We start from the raw sequence: 21746 nt of genomic DNA on the forward strand, positions 1-21746 counted from the left end.
CCGCAGCAAGCATATTATCAGTAAATACTACTATATACGATTATTTTTTCTTGTACCTCAACATGTAACGATTTGGGCACATATACTGACTGACCTGTACTGAGGTATGTGCAACACAATTCAATCTATTATATTTCTGATGTGTACACTAGTTTCCATACCGTAATATGTTTTACACTTTATGTACACTATTCACAGATCAGGTGGTGATAGCCGGCCGCTGTGGTCGAGCGGATCTAGGCGCTTCAGTCCGGAACCACGCTGCTGCTTCGGTAGCAGGTTCGAATCCTGCCTACGGGCGTGGATGTGTGTGATGTCCTTAGGTTAGGTTTAAGTAGTTCTAAGTCGAGGGGACTGATGACCTCAGATGTTAAGTCCCATAGTGCTCAGAGCCATTTGAATCATGTTTTGTTAAGATGATGATAACTCTGCTTACTGAAACTGGTCATCGTAAATGGTTTTACAGTTGCGATATTGGCTGAGAAGTTGTCCTCCTTCAAATTGACTACTTACGAAACGCCCCTTTGCTCAGCATGAGCAAGTTAACTAGCTCACAAAATTCTCGTTCAATCAGTACTTGAATATTCCTCATCAGTCTGGAATCTGTAGCAGATAGGATTGCTAGAGGAAATAGAAACGATCCAAAGAAGAGCAGCACATTTCGTTAAATGTCCATTTAGTAAACGCGAGGACGTCAAGGAGATGGTCAATCAACTGCAGAAAGTTGGTTCCTAGAAGAGTCAACCAACAGCTTTCTCCTACGCATATCTCACGAAAAGACCGCGAAGATGAAATTAAAGGGATGTGAGTCCACATACAGGCCTACCAGCAGCCGATCTTTCCGAGAGCCATACACGACTGGGAAAGCAAGAAGGGCGAAGTGACGATGGTATATAATATACCCTCCACCACACACCACGATAATGTTTGCGAACTTTAGATGTAGAGGTGGATTGTGAAATATTAGACGTCATTCAACTCGCTCGCCACATACAGATGGAACAGAAAGAATCCCTAATCACGAGCTACAATGGGAAATATCCTCTGCCATGCACTTCATGCTTGTTTGGAAAGTATAGGTGCAGATGCAACAGGGAATCACTTAGATGTATTTCTTGACTAGTAGAAAATAATTTGACTAAGTTCCACACCGACGCTTTTTCATTAATGTACTATCATACAAGGTACCCAGCTAAATTCGTGACTGGCTTGAGGATTTGTCGGCCTGAAAGACACAGCACCTTATTTTGGATGGGGAATCATCGGCAGATATAGAAATAACTTTGGATGTCAGGACCATTGCTGTTCATGTTGAACATTAAAGTCTTTACAGACAATTTTAATAGTAACCTCTGACTTTTCGCAGATGATGTAATTACCTGTAATGAAATACGAGGTCTGTTCAAAAATTCTGGAACATTCGTAATTTCGTCCAATGGTGCGTTGGAGCGAAATGTTGATGGCATCCCTGCAGACGCCTGTGTTTAATGTGTAACTGCCGAAAGTTTCATTGTTGTGTGCCTGCTAGTTCAGTGTTGTATTGAGTAGAGAGTTGTGTCGCACAGTTTGCGAATTTCGAGGTGGTGGAGTTAGACTAGCAACGCGTCTGCATTAACTTTTCCATGGAACTCAAGAAAAACTTCACAGAGACACACCAAATGATGCAGGAAAGCTACTGTCGTGAGTGCTTAAGGCGTACTCGGTATTATGAATGGTTCATAGAGTTTAAAAATGGTCGGACGGAAGTACTCGGACCACACCCTTCCTATCTAACCCATGTTAATTTAGGCAAGTATTTGACACATTTCTGAAAAAAACTATTCTATGCAGGAGCTTAAGATCTTCACTGTATGTTACATGATGCTAATAGAGTCAACTGTATTAAAATCTACTTTATCCATTTAATAGTTTTTAAGAAATACTTTTTTAAATTTATTAACAAAAATGTTAAGTTTTTTTCTGCAGAAAATATTTTTTGTGAACTTCCTAATGGGGGAATATTAATTAATGTAGTACCAGAGGCGGCTTTTTATGTTATGCTGAGTCTCTGAAAATTTCATTCATTTATCGATGATATAATGGGGCATATGTACTGAAAATTTTAGTTTGCGGGAAATTGACATTAAAGAAAAAACTTTTGTTACTTACAGTTAATTAAAACTCTCCTGATGCATATGATGGCCCTTCTGTGGCCTCCAGCAGTTCTTCCAGATTCTTTTTCCCTTCCTGGACATTTGTCTTGCTTTCTTGGCCATATTAGATGCAGACACGTTTCCATCGGCTATCCTCATTTTATCGCAATGTTGCAGCCCAGTTTTCATATTTTCACCAGGATTAATTCCCAGCTTTTTCAGTACCCAGAACTTTCCAATATTACCACAATTTAATGTAATAACAGCATCATGACCTCCTGGTTTCATTGTATGCATGGCTACAAATACAGTTTTAGGAAGGCGGTTCCAAATTATGCTGTTGAAACATTCATTTGGGTTCTGTGTCTGCCCATGCAGACATTTCCTTAGGAGGTCAGGATGAGCCAAGTCTCTGAAAATAGGTTTAATTGCTGTAATGACAGCAGCGGGAAGAGAAAGCTGGTGAGAATAAAAATCTCTAGTTGCCTGAGCCCTGTTGTATTTGCACCAGGAATTTTTTCCTGATGGACACAATCCATGACATGATTTATCGTCAGTAGAGGACTTACGGAAGAATATGGCCCAAACATCTCTCTTCATTACCTCCAGATTTTCTTTATTTCTCTTAATTGTCTGCCCATAGTATACCTGCAAGTTTTCTATTTCAGTTTTAGTTAACCGACCCCGTCCAGTCAACAATTTTCCATCTTCTAATTCTTTTCCTCTCATATGAACAGTCACATTTCTCAGCCTTGTTCCCAAACGTTTTTGAACATGTCCTGTTGTTGTTGTTGTCTTCAGTCCAGCTCTCCGTGCTAATCTACCCTGTGCAAGCTTCTTCATCTCCCAGTGCCTACTGCAATCTACATCCTTCTGAATCTGCTTAGTGTATTCATCTCTTGGTCTCCATCTACGATTTTTACCCTTCACACTGCCCTCTAATGCTAAATTTGTGATCCCTTGATGCCTCAGAACATGTCCTACCAACCGGTCCCTTCTTCTTGTCAAGTTGTGCCACAAACTTCTCCCCATTTCTATACAGTACCTTCTCATTACTTACGTGATTTACCCATCTAATCTTCAGTATTCTTCTGTAGAACCACATTACGAAAGCTTATATTCTCTTCTTGTCTAAACTATTTATCGTCCATGTTTCACTTCCATACATGGCTACACTCCATACAAATACTTTCAGAAACGACTTCCTGACACTTAAATCTATATTCGATGTTAACAAATTTCTCATCTTCAGAAACGCTTTCCTTGCCATTGCCAGTCTACATTTTATATCCTGTCTACTTCAACCATCATCAGTTATATTGCTCCCCAAATAGCAAAACTCTTACTACTTCAAGTGTCTCATTTCCTAATCTAATTCCCTCAGCATCACCCGACTTAATTCGACTACATTCAATTATCCTTGTTTTGCTTTTGTTGATGTTCATCTTATATCCTCCTTTCAAGACACTGTCCATTCCATTCAACTGTTCTCCCAAGTCCTTTGCTGTTTCTGACAGCATAGCCTACACATTCTATTTTGCTATTAAAGCCATCTCCATATGGCTGATAGGTGACAGTGGGTGGGTTGACAGTGAGTGACAGAAAAGTGGGCGTGGCACATAAATACACGTGATCGGAAAATGCTCTTTAAATGTTCGAAAAAAAAAAACATTTCAGCAAAATACTTTTTACAGTGCTTAAATAATACCTTAATCTATCGAAATATGATGGAAACCGAAAATCGATTTTTCGACCTGAACCACGGCGTGGTCTCTGTAACGACCACCCTCGTTCAGGACGTCCTTCGAGTCTACCAACTACGCTCATGGCAGGAACGTCAACGGAATTGTGCGCGCCAATCTAACGAAGGCTGTCCGAGAGATTGGAGAATAATGCAAACACTTCAGTTGGATCATGTCATGAAATCCTGACACAGCATCTTGGAACGGATCTTGTTGCCGCCACGTTCGTCCCACTAGTCAAGACCAGAAAGACCTGAGCTTCGCAATCTGTTAAGAGCTTTTGGGTCGCGCAAATCTACATCTACATTCATCTACATTTTTACTCCGCAAGCCACCCAACGGTGTGTGGCGGAGGGCACTTCACGTGCCACTGTCATTACCTCCCTTTCCTGTTCCAGTGGCGTATGGTTCGCGGGAAGGACGACTCTCTGAAAGCCTCCGTGCGCGCTCTAATCTCTCTAATTTTACATTCGTAATCTCATCTGGTCCGCAGCTCGTGGTCTCGCGGTAGCGTTCTCGCTTCCCGAGCACGGGGTCCCGGGTTCGATTCCCGGCGGGGTCAGGGATTTTTCACCTGCCTCGTGATGACTGGGTGTTCGTGTCGTCTTCATCATCATCATCAATCATCCCCATTACGGTCGGAGGAAGGCAATGGCAAACCACCTCCACTAGGACCTTGCCTAGTATGGCGGCGCGGGTCTCCCGCGTCGCTCCCCTACGCTCGGTAAACGGAGTATGGGACTCATCATCATCATCATCATCAATCTCATCTGGAGGTATAAGTAGGTGGAAACAATATATTCCTCATCCAGAAAAGCACCCTCTCGAAACCTGGCGAGCAAGCTACACCGCGATGCAGAGTGCCACTCTTGCAGAGTCTGCCATTTGAGTTTGCTAAACATCTCCGTAACGCTATCACGGTTACCAAATAACCCTGTGACGAAACGCGCCGCTCTTCTTTGGATCTTCTCTATCTCCTCCGTCAACCCGATCTGGTGCGGATCCCACACTGATGAGCAATACTCAAGTATAGGTCGAACGAGTGTTTTCTAAGCCATCTCCTTTGTTGTGGACTACATTTTCTAAGGACTCTCCCAATGAATCTCAACCTGGCACCCGCCTTACCAACAATTAATTTTATATGATCATTCCGCTTCAAATCGTTCCGCACGCATACTCCCAGATATTTTACAGAAGTAACTGCTACCAGTGTTTGTTCCGTTATCATGTAATCATACAATAAAGGACCCTTCTTCCTATGTATTCGGAATACGTTACATTTGCTCTATGTTAAGGGTCAGTTGCCACTCCCTGCACCAAGTGCCTATCCGCTGCAGATCTTCCTGCATTTCGCTGCAGTTTTCTAATGCTGCAACTTCTCTGTATACTACAGCATCATCCACGAAAAGCCGCATGGAACTTCCGACACTATCTACTTGGTCACTATCTACTAGGTGAGAACGAGATGTTTCTTAAGAGAATCACAACTGGTGATGAGACCTAGGTCTATGGTTATGATTTTGAGACCAAGGTTCAATCTTCACAGTGAGTCGGGAAAGGACCTCGAATACCAAGAGACGCTCGTCGGGTCAGGTCAAAGCCATGCTGATAGTTTTCTTTGGCTTTGAAGGATTCGGTCATGATGAATTCTTGCCACAGGGTCACTGTTATTCGATGGTACTATCGGGACGTGTTCGACGCCTGCGAGAAAATGTGAGACGGAAACGGCCTGAAATGTGGCGAGACAATTCGTGGCTTTTGCATTACGATAACGCACCCGCATATTCATCCCTGTTGGTGTGTGACTATTGCACGAAAAATGAAACCACTGTGCTGGCTCATCCTCCGTACTCTATAGACCCGGCTCTGCGGACTTCCGAAAGGTAAAAACCCCGTCGAAGATTTGCAGTAATAAATCAGGTAAAAGAAAATTAGCAGATTCGTCTTCGTGCGATCCAGCAAGAGGCGTTTCGTGACTGCTTACGGAAGTAGAAACGGCGTTGGGAGCAGTGTATCAATTGTGGAGGAGAGTATTTCAAAGAAGACCATGCACAATAAGTAAAAGGTAAGCGTAGAAAAATTTTGCGGACAAAGTTCCGGAATTTTTTTGAACAGCCTCTTATTGTCTGAAGGACTCTACATAAATATTCAGTCGGATCTCGACAAAATTTCAGTGGTATAAAGGTTGACAGCTTCCATTACATGTTCAGGTATGTAAAATATGCCCTTCACAAAACGAAAAAATTATGTAAGTAGTAGTAACCTAAGCCTTTTTGCAGATGGAAATAAGGTGAAAGTCTAGAATAGGATCAGTGGCGTTTCGTGCAGGAATGTTGTCAGTGCCTGCCGTGAGGTATGATGGAAACGATAGAGGCAGTGCCAGCTATTTCTTCTATGCAGCCAATGACGGAGCAGCTAGCAGACGTCGCTCTTGGAAGAAAGAAGCGAAAAAACACCATTCTGACGTAAATGTACCAGAACGTCGGATGTAACTATACTTTCGGAAGAAAATGTGAAACATTGCTGCGAACCTAACTAAAGCCTCGTAATCCGTGATATATTCAAAAAATTTAAATTCTGCTTTCAGCTGCACAACTAACCATAAAATAGTAATTCGTAACATACGCTGAAAAAAGAATGAATACTTGTGACAACAAATATTATTAACATAATTCTTGCTAATTTCACACGCAACAAATTTTGCTGTGCTATTAGAACGCAACCCGACCACAACGTCGTAGTTCTGAAACAATGTGAAACATTTGATACAATGAAGGTTAATACTGCAGTTGCTGGTCATTTCACTGGCAGCAAATTAAGATATGCTATTAGCTTCCTACGTAAATACATCATAATAATTCATAACGTGTTCGGTGAAAGGCAATGAAATATTTGTGTTAAGAATCATCTTTAATGTAATTCTCCTCGTTTACCTGCATCATGCTATGTAAGTTGCGTTACTAGCAACTCAGCATAACGGCGTAATTGGTGACGTGCTATGCAAAAGAAACACTAAAAAGTTTCTGAAGGCAAATTATTATTAATTTCATTTTTGTGTGAAACTTTTACACCCCAGCCTCACGTAGACCTCGGGCTAAGGAACAGATCAGTGTGTCATCACTAGCGGGTTTCTTAAGCTATCAGATTTGTTGGCTTTGCAAGCTTTCGCGTCCGGATGTAACAACCACATAGTAATAACTGACAAAATCACTAAAGATTGTAAAATAATTGTGGCGACCGATAGCAGTAATATCATAGCTGCTTGTGTTAAGAATGACAATTAGTAATGAAAAGAAAGCAAATATGAAACTGGAACAAATTTTATTCAGTTGCATTGTACTCTTGCAGCAGCCTGCACGAAACAAAAAAATAAGCCAGACTCATTTCGATTTTGTTTTTTCCACACACATTCGAAGTCCTGTGCCATGAAGAGATCATTTAATGGCAGTCCATGTGACCTCTACAGTCTTTGTGTGAGCACCTGTCTTCACATTCCTGAAAATCAGTTTGTGATTTACGGTATAGTGACTGAAACCTTCGTTTTTGAAACGTTAAATGTAACTGTCGTATGACTAGGGCCTCCCGTCGGGTAGACCGTTCGCAGTCTTTAAGTTTGACGTCACTTCGACGACTTGCGCGTCGATGGGGATGAAATTATGATGATTAGGACAACACAACACCCAGTCCCTGAGCGGAGAAATCTTCGACTCAGCCGGGAAGCGAACACGGGCCCTTAGGACTGACACACTCTCGCGCTGACCACTCAGCCACCGGATGCGGACTTTTGAAACGTAAATATGTAGGAAAACAGTCCGATATTACTGTTATCCCTGGCAAAATATTCTCTTCAACAATCTTAGAGAGAACACCTTTGGAAAGCTTAGGTACAACACATTTGTAAGTTCAACTTTGGATACCCTCAAACACCCACCCTCCTGTTTTTTGTTCCCTGTCCCAAACAAACTACTTTTTGACGAACTGAAACTCACTGATCTCAACAGTCTCCTCTTTGCCATCACGTTTCTCGTTCTGTCTCAAGCACACTTCCATACAAAAGTCTCTAAAAAAATTATCTCCAATCAACCTCACTTTGCTTGGCCAAATCAAGTTCTCGGCATACAAATTTCGATTTGCGCCCACAAACCCACCAATACGTAAACTGAAGAATGATACTAATTTTCATTTTGCTCCCTCGGTCAAACTCGCTCTAGAAATATGTCGCTGCTTTTCCCGCCTCTCATTGATTACGAGAAACGATCATCCCATTGACTTCGCGAAGCTCACGTGTTGCCAACGTAAGAGCAGTACGGAAATACTGCCGATGGCCCTAATCTAGACTTCATCCATCGAGAAGTTATCTACGATGAAGTACCTTTGAAAAAAAGGCTGCACAAAAACGTAAACGTATGTAGTAAATTGGGATTTTAAAGTAGTGCAAAGACTGATAACTTGCATTATGTTTACAAAAACTGCAAATATTGCGCTCCTCAAAGGTAAAAAGATAGTATCTAATGACTTCAATATTGATGAGTGAGAACTGTTATCAGTAAACCCAAACAAATACCCTGGTGAAACTTACTGGCAGATTAAAACTGGCTGCCGGACCGAGACTCGAACTCGGGACCTTTGCCTTTCGCGGGCAAGTGCTCTACCATCTGAGCTACCCAAGCACGACTCACGTCCCGTCCTCACAGCTGCACTTCTGCCAGTATCTCGTCTCCTAAATACCTTGGAGTGACCCGCGTCCGGCCATCCTGATGTATGCCTTCCGTGATTTCCCTAAATCGCTCCAGGCTAATGCCGGGATGGTTCCTTTGAAAGGCACGGCCGACTTCCTTCCCCGTCCTTCCTTAATCCGATAAGACCGATGACCTCGCTGTCTGATCTCCTCCCCAAAGACAACCACAACCTTTCCAGAATGAGATTTTCACTCTTAGCAGAGTGTGCGCTGATATGAAACTTCCTGGCAGATTAAAACTGTGTGCCCGACCGAGACTCGAACTCGGGACCTTTGCAGGAGAGCTTCTGTAAAGTTTGGAAGGTAGGAGACGAGATACTGGCAGAAGTACAGCTGTGAGGACAGGACGTGAGTCGTGCTTGGGTAGCTCAGATGGTAGAGCACTTGCCCGCGAAAGGCAAAGGTCCCGAGTTCGAGTCTCGGTCGGGCACACAGTTAAATCTGTCAGGAAGTTTCAACCACAACCTTGGTGTGAAAGTTGGTAGTAGTATAAAATGCAATGATCGCACGGGCTATCGTCGATAACGTAGCTTGTAGACATCGTTTGATTATTAGGATACGGGAAAACGCAATATCTGCAAAGGAGGTTGCTTACAAAGTACTCGAGCGACACATACTAGAATACTGCTAAAGTGCACGGTACTCTTATCAAATAGGACTAGCAGGCGATACTGAACATGCAGAGAGTGGGGCAACACTAATTCTCACACATATGGTCAACTCAGACGGGAGTGTTGCGGTATTGTTGAAAAACCTTTAGCGTCAGACGCTTGAAAATAGACACAAAGCATCAAGTCAAAGCCTACTTACGAAGTTACTAGAACAAGAATTCAAGGAAGTACGGGGGTTCGAACTTCAATAGTGGCAAATATTTATTTACATATCGTATAAAATAGATACGTGTTTCAAAGTTTTATGACGTTCAAAGTAGTCACCAGCACTGTGTATAACCCGTTGCCAGCGATGTGGAAGTCTTAGAATACTCTTAGCAGTGCCAGTTCTGTTGACAGTTGGAGCGGCGCCATCTATTTCCCGGCGAATTTGTAGCAGTTCTGAAGCGAATGCTGTGAGGTGTTTTTTCACTTTAGAAAGTGAGTTGAACTTAAAAGGACTTAAGTCAGGGGAGTGTTGTAGGTGGTATAATACTTAACAGCCCCACCAGTCAAACAAATTAGTAACAGCTCTGGCAACGGGTTATACACAATGCTGATGACTACTTTGAAGGTCAGCAAAACTTTGAAACACGTATCTATTTTGTACGAGCTGAAAATAAATAGTTGCCACTATCAAAGATCCAACCCTCGTATGTATCGCTCCGGTAGGGACAGCTAAGGGAAAAATAAAATGAAATCGTTGCCTCGGAGGACCCATTCAGGAAAGTTCGGCCGCCAAGTGCAAGTCTTCCTTCATTCAACGCCACACTGGGCGACTTCGGTGCCGGTGAAGAGAATGCAATGACAATGACAACAAAACACCCAGTCCACGAGCGGAGAAAGTCTCCAACCCGGACGGAAATCGAACCCGGGCCCGCTTGCATGGGAGGCGAGCATTTACCACCCAGCTTAAGCAGGCGGATAATTAATGGAAACTGGACTACATAATCATGCGCCCAGAGTGAACTAAGCATTTTCTCGCAAATGAAACAGTGAGAAACCCTGTGAAACAACTGGTATTCGGTTATATCAGTTTTTTCACACTAGTTTAACCTGACTGTTAAAACTGCTCAAAATAACCAGTTTCTGAAATACTATTTATTACTATTATTACCTGTACTAAACGTAAAAATCTGACAAATACTAAAAATTTTCACCTATCTCAGTTTTAGGGTACAAAGAATGAAAACATTAAATTAAATAAGCAAATAAAATAAAATTTAGTCCGTCCTCCATTATTAACTGGTTTTCACGAGTATAAATGGTTGAATTCCACGAAAATCACCATTATTCTCGTACTGATTCTAAGTTTTTGAAACTCTGCTCAAAAATAATAATAATAATAATGCAACACAACTGGTGATGAGACGTAGGTCTATGGTTATTATTTTTAGATCAAGGTTCAGTCTTCACAGTTAGCCTGGAAAGGATCTCCAATACCAAAAAGAGCTGATAGTTTTCTTTGGCTTTCATGGAATAGTGCATGATGAATTCGTGTCACAGGGACACTGTTATTGGATGATACTATCGGGACGTGTTGCGAACCCTGCGGGGAAATGAGAGATGGAAACGGCCTGAAATGTGACGAGACAACTCACGGCTCATTCATCACGATAACGCACCCGCACATTCATTCCTGTCATGGAAATGACAGACAAGTCTCTTAAATCAAATGAAGCACTATATTTCATTGTTATGTCACTTCGTAAAAATATTTCCAAACTGAGATTGATGTCATTCTGCAGCACAACGGATGTCCGACGACGAAAGTAAGAAAATACCGTATAGACTAGGTGGGGGAAAGTCTTACACACTGTTCATACGAGCGTACTTCTAACCACAACATACGGCAACACGGACATTATTGCCTCAACAATGCTGTGCCAATTCTTACGCAATGTGTTTGTTGGTCCTTTTTGTCGGCATTGATATTAAAACAGCATTGATCGCTTTTCCCATCTTCTAAAATAACGCGATATTTCAAACTAGTGCATAGAGTACAAATAAAAATTACTCCTTTTTTAAAAAAGGTTTGTTTAAAAACGATAAATTTTAGCATTCCTGCTATCGCTAATTGATATTTCGCTTTTTCACTCGGTTAACAGTAAAAAATAAAAAGCACGTGTTATAACAGAGACTAAACATTGGGTAATTTCCAAGAATGATTGCCTATCGAAGTGGCTTGGCCCAAACGATACATATCTAACGTGCGATCCCAAATCGATCACGCGACTCTGGCGGTGAGCTTTATGAGTATGTTTACGGTGATCACTGCAGCAATGACAAAAGCATACCTTTATAAAATACTTGTAATTACAGGGGAGATGACTTACCTTACTCGTCGTCGGTGTTGTCGTCATGTGAAAGTCCATGTGATGTGTACGCTACGGGAACAATTCCCTTTTTGGCATTAGTTCGCAGAGGTATGTCACTTAGAGCAACTATGGGAACGACGGGAAACAGATAAAAATGACGATCATAAATAATTGATCATAACACTGTCAGCAGAGTCGCATGATCGATTTACAATCGCACGTTCGATATGTACCGGCTGGGCCCTTCCACTTCGATAGGCAATCATTCTTGGAAATTACCAAACATTGTATCGTAAAATAGCGGCCCTTCAGACCTAAAACACCGATATCGGTTTTTCCCATCCCTACAACACAGTGGTTTTCAGGACAACGATGCAGACGTAGATGTATTCATATAGAGGAGAACTCCCTCCTCCATGCATTCACAGATGGTCTGATACGCTTGCACTAACTGCCACCAATCGCTGCCGACTGGTTGTCAGATTTGAACATCATTATTAAACACACTGTGTACCTATTTGTATATGTTATCTAGTCCCATATGGTAGTAGTGGTTGGAATAGTAATAGCCGCAGAGGGTTAGCGGTTTGCACTGACCTGTCCGGCGCGGTAATTCATGGCCATGGTACCCGCCGCCAGTCTCTGTCGCTCCGGGCGGACGAGATGTCCACGGGATGGGAGTCAACACGTCGCCATGGCGACCGATCCAACCCCTGTCCACACGCGCGATCGGCGCGCCGCAGGTGGCAGCACCCTGTAACTACATCAGCGGCTCGGCCTTGTTTCTAGGGACATCGACGGCGAAACTCCGGCGGCAAGTTCCGAAACACAGGGCTGCCATTTCGCGATTTCATGTGAGGCACTGTTCTTACCGAAGGTAAATACGCTGATCCAGTGCTTTTACAACTTCGTAAAGTTTTGATTTAGCACCAAGAGAACACCGTATAAAGAAAACCAGTAATCCCACTTCCAGTTCTTTGGATAGTCGAAATCTCATGTATAAAACAGCTGCAACGGTCTGACACTTTAACAAATCTGTAAAACAATCAAATATTTGAAACTTCCTGGCAGATTAAAACTGTGTGCCGGACCGAGACTCGAACTCGGGACCTTTGCCTTTCGCAGGCTACCAACTTTTTGAATTTATTTTTTCATCTTTTTTATTTTAGTTTTTTGTGTTTTTCTTTTTTATTATTTCTATGTATATATATATAAAGAAAGAAAATTACCTCTTCCACTTCAGGCATTGGCCCCTATCATCCATACTACCCCCAAAAACCTATCTAACCTAAAAATAAAGCAAAGCTAGTGCCACCGCCACTTTCATCCTAAAGCTAAATAGGGCGGCCGTTCGCCCACTAACAAACAGTTCTAGGGGACTGATGACCACAGCAGTTGAGTCCCATAGTGCTCAGAGCCATTTGAACCATTTGACTCTTCGGTGAAGGTATGTTCTCGAAACTTCAACAAAAACCCGTACCGAGCTACTGAGCGTCTCTCCTGCAGAGTCTTCCACTGGAGTTTATCTATCATCTCCGTAACACTTGCGCGATTACTAAATGATCCTGTAATGAAACGCGCTGCTCTCCGTTGGATCTTCTCCATCTTTTCTATCAGCCCTATCTGGTACGGATCCCATACTGGTGAGCAGTATTCAAGCAGTCGGCGAACAAGTGTACTGAACATACTTCCTTTGTTTTCGGACTTGCAGTTAGTCTCAGTGTGGCATCAGCTTTACCGACGATCAACTTCATATGCTCATTCCATTTTAAATCACTCCTAATGCCTACTGCCAAATAATTTATGGAATTAACTGCTTCCATTTGCTGACCTGCGACATTGCAGCTAAATGATAAAGGATTTTCTTTCTAAGTATTCGAAGCACATTACACTTGTCTACATTGAGATTCAATTGCCATTCCCTGCACCATGCGTCAATTCGTTACATATCTTCCTGCATTTCAGTACAATATTCCATTCTTACAACCTCTCGATATACTACAGCATCACGCGCAAAAAGCCTCAGTGAACTTCCGATGTCATCCACAAGGTCATTTATATATATTGTGAATAGCAACGGTCCTACGACACTCCCCTGCGGCACACCTTAAATCACCTCTCTCCATTGAAAATGACATGCTGCGTTCTGTAATCAAGGAACTCTTCAATCCAATCATACAATTGGTCTGATAGTCCATATGCTCTTACTTTGTTCATTAAACGACTGTGGGGAACTGTATCGAACGCCTTGCGGAAGTCAAGAAAAGCGGCATCTACCTGTGAACCCGTGTCTATGGCCCTCTGAGTCTCGTGGACGAATAGCGCGAGCTGGGTTTCACACGACCGTCTTTTTCGAAACCCATGCTGATTCCTACAGAGTAGATTTCTAGTCTGCAGAAAAGTCATTATACTCGAACATAATACGTGTTCCAAAATTCTACAACTGAAACATAACCAATACGGATTCAGAAAATATCGTTCTTGTGCAACACAGCTATCTCTTTATTCCCATGAAGTAATGAGTGCTGTCCTCAAGGGATCTGAGATCGATTCCATATTCCCAGATTTCCAGAAGGCTTTTGATACTGCCCCTCACAAGCGACTATTCACCAAATTGCGTGCATATGGAGTGTCGTCTCAGTTGTGTGACTGGATTCTTGATTTCCTCTCAGAGAGGTCACAGTTCGTAGTGATAAACGGTAAATCATCGTGTAGAACAGAAGTTATATCCGTCGTTGCGCAAGGAAGTGTCATAGGCCCTTTGCTGTTCCTGATTTACGTAAATGATCTAGGTTATAATTTGAGCAGCCACCGTAGATTGTGTGCAGATGACGCTGTAATCTAACGTCTAGTAAAATCGTCAGACGATTAATTCCAATTACAAAATGATCTAGAGAGAACTTCTGTATGGTGCGAAAAGCGGCAATTGGCACTAAACAAAGGAAAGTACGAGGTAATCCACATGAATACTAAAAGAAATCCGATAAATTTTGTGTATACGATAAATCTCACAAATCTAAGGGCTGTCAATTCGACTAAATACGTAGGAATTACAACTACGAGCAACTTAAATTGGAAAGACCACACAGATAAAATTGTGGGAAAGGCGAAACAAAGACTGCACTTTGTTGGCGGAACACTTAGAAGATGCGACAAACCCACTAAAGAGACAGCCTACATTACACTTGTCCATCCTCTGCTGGAATATTGGTGCGCCGTATGGGATCCTTACTAGGTAGGATTGACGGAGGAAATCGAAAAAGTGCAAAGAAGGGCAGCTCGTTGTGCTGTCGCGCAATAGGAGTGAGAATGTCACTGATATGATAAGCGAGTTGATACCCGAGTTGGGATGGCAGTCACTGAAACAAAGGCGGTTTTCTTTGCGGCGAGATCTATTTACTAAATTTCAATCACCAACTTTCTCTTCCGAATGCGAAAATATTTTGTTGACACCCACATACGTAAGGAAAAACGATCATCGTAATAAAATAACAGAAGTCAGAGCTCGAACGGAAAGATTTAAAGTGTTCCTTTTTTTCCACGCGCCATCCGAGAGTGAAGTGGTAGAGAATAGAGATGGGTCGTTCGTGCACTAACGGGTCCAAAGGAACGCCTCACCAAGTCGAAAGGAACGAGCGATGAACGAATTCTAAGGAACAATCTTTCATGGTTCACTTCGGTCGCGGCTTTCTGCTTATAGTATCCGGGAACAGGAAACGGTCGGTCTCTTTCCCGCAACGGCACGTCGGCCGGTCTCGTTCCTGTATCGGTCCCGTTCCCGTGCGTCTCGGTCTCGTTCGTCCGAATTCGTCCTCCTTCGCGTGGCCACCCATCGCAGTTCCACTGCCGATTCCTCGTAGTTCAGTATAGAGTTGCTGGTTTCGTTGGCTGCGCACGCCCATTCCGGATCTGTTTCACACCTTTTTTGATCTCTGAACTTCTGGTTCTTTCCGTATTCTATTCACCGTCCATGACCGGTAATTGAAATGTATTTTATAATTACGTAAATTACGTGGTATGTAATACATACATCTTTTTAGGTAACAAAACGGCATATCAGCTTACTTCACTATTTCGATAAATAGCAGAAGAAATACTTGTATAAATGCAAGATTTTTTTATTACACATACAAAGGACGTCTGCACAGCACACACGAGTGGCCATTTCCGTCTCTTTTTTATCCAAAGTAAAAGAGCATGTTCTTTGTTATGGAAGGCAGACCTACTTACAACCGAATGAAGTCCGCGTTCCATAATCGAGTATCTGCTGTCACATTTTGTACAGAGAATATGGTAACTTCTACAATATTATTTAAGTGGTACAGGGTGGCGCACGAAAAATCGGACCCGAGTACTACACTGCTCATTGTCGCCTACCAATCGTCATCTATTGTTTCGAAGTTGTTTGCATGACCTTATTTGTTATTTCTTCACTGCCCAATTATTACATGTTTATCTATTCTGAACGTAGCGGTCAACAAATGGTGCGTACTTGGCGAGCAGTCTGTACACGGCGCCGGTTTTTCGTGCGCCACCTTATATTATTTCACTGCGATCAGCCACGTAACGCTACAGTTGGCTAAACGATATGTTTTGCAGAATCACGAAAATTACAAGTGTGTGAGAATTCTGTTATGAATAACAACTCTGTACTCCAGGGGGGAGGCCAGTGCCTACTCTTGGCGCCTTCCATCTTCGGTCACCTATGCTACTAATTTTCAGTTTTCCATAAGAACCGTATGCCAATTACAAATGAACGGTGAACGAGTAAAAATGAACGGTTCCCAAAAAAGAGCGATCACTAGTGAACTAGTTCCCAAGGATGAACGAATTTGCCCACCTCTAGTAGAGAAAATACACTCCTGGAAATTGAAATAAGAACACCGCGAATTCATTGTCCCAGAAAGGGGAAACTTTATTGACACATTCCTGGGGTCAGATACATCACATGATCACACTGACAGAACCACAGGCACATAGACACAGGCAACAGAGCATGCACAATGTCGGCAATAGTACAGTGTATATCCACCTTTCGCAGCAATGCAGGCTGCTATTCTCCCATGAAGACGATCGTAGAGATGCTGCATGTAGTCCTGTGGAACGGCTTGCCATGCCATTTCCACCTGGCGCCTCAGTTGGACTAGTGTTCGTGCTGGACGTGCAGACCGCGTGAGACGACGCTTCATCCAGTCCCAAACATGCTCAATGGGGGACAGATCCGGAGATCTTGCAGGCCAGGGTAGTTGACTTACACCTTCTAGAGCACGTTGGGTGGCACGGGATACATGCGGACGTGCATTGTCCTGTTGGAACAGCAAGTTCCCTTGCCGGTCTAGGAATGGTAGATCAATGGGTTCGATGACGGTTTGGATGTACCGTGCACTATTCAGTGTCCCCTCGACGATCACCAGAGGTGTACGGCCAGTGTAGGAGATCGCTCCCCACCCCATGATGCCGGTTGTTGGCCCTGTGTGCCTCGGTCGTATGCAGTCCTGATTGTGGCGCTCACCTGCACGGCGCCAAACACGCATACGACCATCATTGGCACCAAGGCAGAAGCGACTCTCATCTTGCTGGCCAGGGTAGTTGACTTACACCTTCTAGAGCACGTTGGGCGGTGCGGGATACATGCGGACGTGCATTGTCCTGTTAAAACAGCAAGTTCCCTTGCCGGTCTAGGAATGGTAGAACGATGGGTTCGATGACGGTTTGGATGTACCGTGCACTATTCAGTGTCCCCTCGACGATCACCAGAGGTGTACGGCCAGTGTAGGAGATCGCTCCCCACACCATGATGCCGGGTGTTGGCCCTGTGTGCCTCGGTCGTATGCAGTCCTGATTGTGGCGCTCACCTGCACGGCGCCAAACACGCACACGACCATCATTGGCACCAAGGCAGAAGCGACTCTCATCGCTGAAGACGACACGTCTCCATTCGTCCCTCCATTCACGCCTGTCGCGACACCACTGGAGGCGGGCTGCACGATGTTGGGGCGTGAGCGGAAGACGGCCTAACGGTGTGCGGGATCGTAGCCCAGCTTCATGGAGACGGTTGCGAATGGTCCTCGCCGATACCCCAGGAGCAACAGTGTCCCTAATTTGCTGGGAAGTGGCGGTGCGGTTTCCTACGGCACTGCGTAGGATCCTACGGCCTTGGCGTCCATCCGTGCGTCGCTGCGGTCCGGTCCCAGGTCGACGGGCACGTGCACTTTCCGCCGACCACTGGCGACAACATCGATGTACTGTGGAGACCTCACGCCCCACGTGTTGAGCAATTCGGCGGTACGTCCACGCGGCCTCCCGCATGACCACTATACGCCCTCGCTCAAAGTCCGTCAACTGCACATACGGTTCACGTCCACGCTGTCGCGGCACGCTACCAGTGTTAAAGACTGCGATGGAGCTCCGTATGCCACGGCAAAGTGGCTGACACTGACGGCGGCGGTGCACAAATGCTGCGCAGCTAGCGCCATTCAACGGCCAACACCGCGGTTCCTGGTGTGTCCGCTGTGCCGTGCGTGTGATCATTGCTTGTACAGCCCTCTCACAGTGTCCGGAGCAAGTATGGTGGGTCTGACACAACGGTGTCAATGTGTTCTTTTTTCCATTTCCAGGAGTGTAGTATGAAAATGGTTCCATGAACCCTCTGCCAGGTACTGAAGCGTTAATTGCAGAGTAATCATGTAGATGTACCGCCTACGTTCGACATCAACGTGGAATAACCACTAACGGACGGCCGGTGGCAGAGATAACAGTGGGTGTATAAATGTTGGGAGAGGGGGGGGGGGGGAGCGAAGAAATAGTGAAGTGTCGTTGTCGTAATGTGGAAACCGAGCGATTTTTCATCCAAAAGGGCGTGATCATTTGTAAGGTGTCAGGCAAATCCAACACCTTCCATGAAAACCCTGACATGATAAGCAAATCCAGTAGTATGTCACATAGGTCCGAATAAATCGTGACATTAAATTAACCAAAGTAGTACGAGTAACGCGTGAGCAAATGGAATACCACAGACTAACACAAGAATGCCTAAATGCATGTCATACCTTCCTACCGTGAGGCAGACGCAGTTCCGAGGGGAGAAACGAGAACAGAAACCGAGAGCAGAACCGTGTTAAGCTAGAAGGCCCTACTATAAGGGGCGGACACCCACTAGATAGCTAACCGCTAGGACCACCCCCCAGGCCATGTTAAAAGCTAGAGCCCTCCAGAAGAACAGTATAGATCTTACGATAACACTAAAAGGACCACAACAGCTGAAAGTTTTAGCGTGAGACTTTTTCGCGTCTCTGTTACGTTGCAAACTTTCAAAACATTGCCCCACCACGAAAAGTATAACATTTCTCATTGGATAGACAGAATTTTTGTAGGCGGAGCTTAAGGTTTACATTGAGACCCTGATTGGTCAGATGAAAACACAGCCAGATAGTTTTTTTAAACCAACTTCGGTAAATGGTAGGAAGGAGAAGTTAGGAAAGTGTTGCTCCTGAGATGGCGAGCTGGATGGAGCTGCGCCAGCCGCCGCCCCCTGACGAACACCGACAAGGTAATGAACACAGGCGATGCCGCAAAACAGCGCATAAAGCTTCACTCAGAAGTCTCATCTGTTACACCCCCTTTTTGCGTAATACTAATGTCGATCGTCAATTAAAGCTCATGGTCTTCACAATTGCCACTTGAAGTAAAAATCTGAAACGCGATGATTTTTCTGTTATATAGTTATTGAGAAGCCACATCAGCCACTGTAATTTACGACAAGTTAGATAAGTTATTAAAGATAATTGAGGGTCACTGTAAACCATTTTGATAGTTTTCTCTCTTGTGAAACTTAATTTAAACTTAGATTATAGATGTGATATGACTGGAACACGTGAGGCAATACTGACCTTACGACTTATCTTAGAAGAAAGATTAAGAAAAGGCAAACCTACGTTTCTAGCATTTGTAGACATAGAGAAAGCTTTTGACAATGTTGATGGGAATGCTCTCTTTCAAATTCTAAAGGTGGCAGGGGTAAAATACAGGGAGCGAAAGGCTATTTAATATTTGTACAGAAACCAGATGGCAGTTATAAAAGTCGAGGGACATGAAAGGGAAGCAGTGGTTGGGAAAGGAGTGAGACAGGGTTGTAGTCTCTCCCCGATATTATTCAATCTTTATATTGAGCAAGCTGTAAAGGAAACAAAAGAAAAATTCGGAGTAGGTATTAAAATGCATGGAGAAGAAATAAAAACTTTAAGGTTTGCCGATGACATTGTAATCCTGTCAGAGACAGCAAAGGACTTGGAAGAGCAGTTGAACGGAATGGATAGTGTCTTGAAAGGAGGATATAACATGAACATCAACAAAAGAAAAACGGGGATAATGGAATGTAGTCGAATTAAGTAGGGTGACGCTGAGGGAATTACATTAGGAAATGAGACACTTAAAGTAGTAAAGGAGTTTTGCTATTTGAGGAGCAAAATAACTGATGATGGTCGAAGTAGAGAGGATATAAAATGTAGACTGGCAATGGCAAGGAAAGCGTTTCTGAAGAAGAGAAATTTGTTACCATCGAGTTTTGATTTAAGTGTCAGGAAGTCGTTTCTGAAAGTATTTGTATGGAGTGTAGCCATGTATGGAAGTGAAACATGGACGATAAATAGTTTGGGCAAGAAGAGAATAGAAGCTTTCGAAATGTGGTGCTACAGAATAATGCTGAAGATTAGATGGGTAGATCACATAACTAATGACGAAGTATTGAATAGGATTGGGGAGAAGAGGAGTTTGTGGCACAACTTGACCAGAAGGAGGGATTGGTTAGTAGGACATGTTTTGAGGCATCAAGGGATCACAAATTTAGCATTGGAGGGCAGCGTGGAGGGTAAAAATCGTAGAGGGAGACCGAGAGATGAGTACACTAAGCAGATTCAGAAGGATGTAGGTTGCAGTAGGTACTGGGAGATGAAGCAGCTTGCACAGGATAGAGTCGCATGGAGATCTGCATCAAACCAGTCTCAGGACTGAAGACAACAACATGGCATAGGTCATCCTTCGATCCATTGTAGAACTTGGAAACCCATTCAGGGAATATTCGGTCACATTTTTGTTGAACGCAGTTGGTTCTTACCATCCTGTAGTAAAACACTTCCTTTTATCAATAGTGCAATTTATAAACAACGTTTTGTGAGTAGAATAAAATTTCCAATGATAAACTTAACTGCTTTTTCGACGTTATTTTACCAGCTAACTAAAAATAGGAAAGCCTTGAACCCCTTCCACTAAATTTAGTTAGTATTTAGATGCTTTTACAGGGAGTGCAGTGGAACTGACGCTGAAATCACTAAGTATTTGGTTATATCATCGCTAGTCTCACTGAACTCTTCTGAATTCTACATGTCATGTGTGGTCTGGCGTCTCCTTACCAGCAACAGGTCCCAGGTTCAAACTAGTCAATTCCCTAAAAAAAAAAAAAAAAAAAAAAAAACGCTCAGAGCGTCGTTGCGAGAAAGTGGTAGGGAGACACGATACAGAACAACAGACATCACGCAGAATCCAGAATGAGATTTTCACTCTGCAGCGGAGTGTGCGCTGATATGAAACTTCCTGGCACATTAAAACTGTGTGCCCGACCGAGACTCGAACTCGGGACCTTTGCACACAGTTTTAATCTGCCAGCAAGTTTCACCACGCAGAATGTTACACGTTGGCTTTCGGGCAAAGGGCAGACGCATTTTTCGAACCCGCTCGGTTGGTAAACCGCCCAGATGAAACAAGAGACTACGGACTGTGTCTCCACAACGACTGTTCAGCGGAAGTTGCCGCATTTGGACCTCCGCATCATGTGCTTGATTCTCACAAACCACGCTGATTGCTGTCTGTCGGCGACGAATACAAGAATTTGCACCCAGTACCACGAGTGGTCGTCCACTGAGTGGTGAGAGGCAGCCTTTTCAGATGAACATGTTTTATGCTCCATCGAACATACGGCCATTGGCGTGAAACGTTTCAAAGCGAACAAGGAAGGGGCGTTATGGTCAGCGGAATGTTTTCGTGCCATTTCCTGGGAGATCTCGTCATTTTGGAAGGCACAGTTTATCCATATAAGTATGCATTTATCCTTGGAGACCATGTCCACCCCTACATGCAGTTTCTACATCTACGTGATTACTCTGGTATTCAAA

At 43.7% G+C, this 21746-nt stretch overlaps 1 protein-coding gene across 1 annotated transcript in view; it reads right to left on the bottom strand.

Annotated features, from left to right (window-relative positions):
- The window catches only part of LOC126291511 (protein Flattop homolog), a 181092-nt gene extending 168869 nt beyond the window's left edge, over nt 1-12223 (bottom strand). Inside the window, exon 1 of the mRNA XM_049985016.1 lies at nt 12178-12223. Within this exon, the coding sequence (XP_049840973.1) occupies nt 12178-12204 (27 nt within the window). The 5' untranslated portion in view covers nt 12205-12223. The remainder of the gene's footprint in view (nt 1-12177) is intronic.
- Nucleotides 12224-21746: the final 9523 nt, after the last annotated feature.

The sequence above is a fragment of the Schistocerca gregaria genome, chromosome 9, assembly GCF_023897955.1.
Source record: "Schistocerca gregaria isolate iqSchGreg1 chromosome 9, iqSchGreg1.2, whole genome shotgun sequence".
Taxonomy (NCBI): domain Eukaryota; kingdom Metazoa; phylum Arthropoda; class Insecta; order Orthoptera; family Acrididae; genus Schistocerca; species Schistocerca gregaria.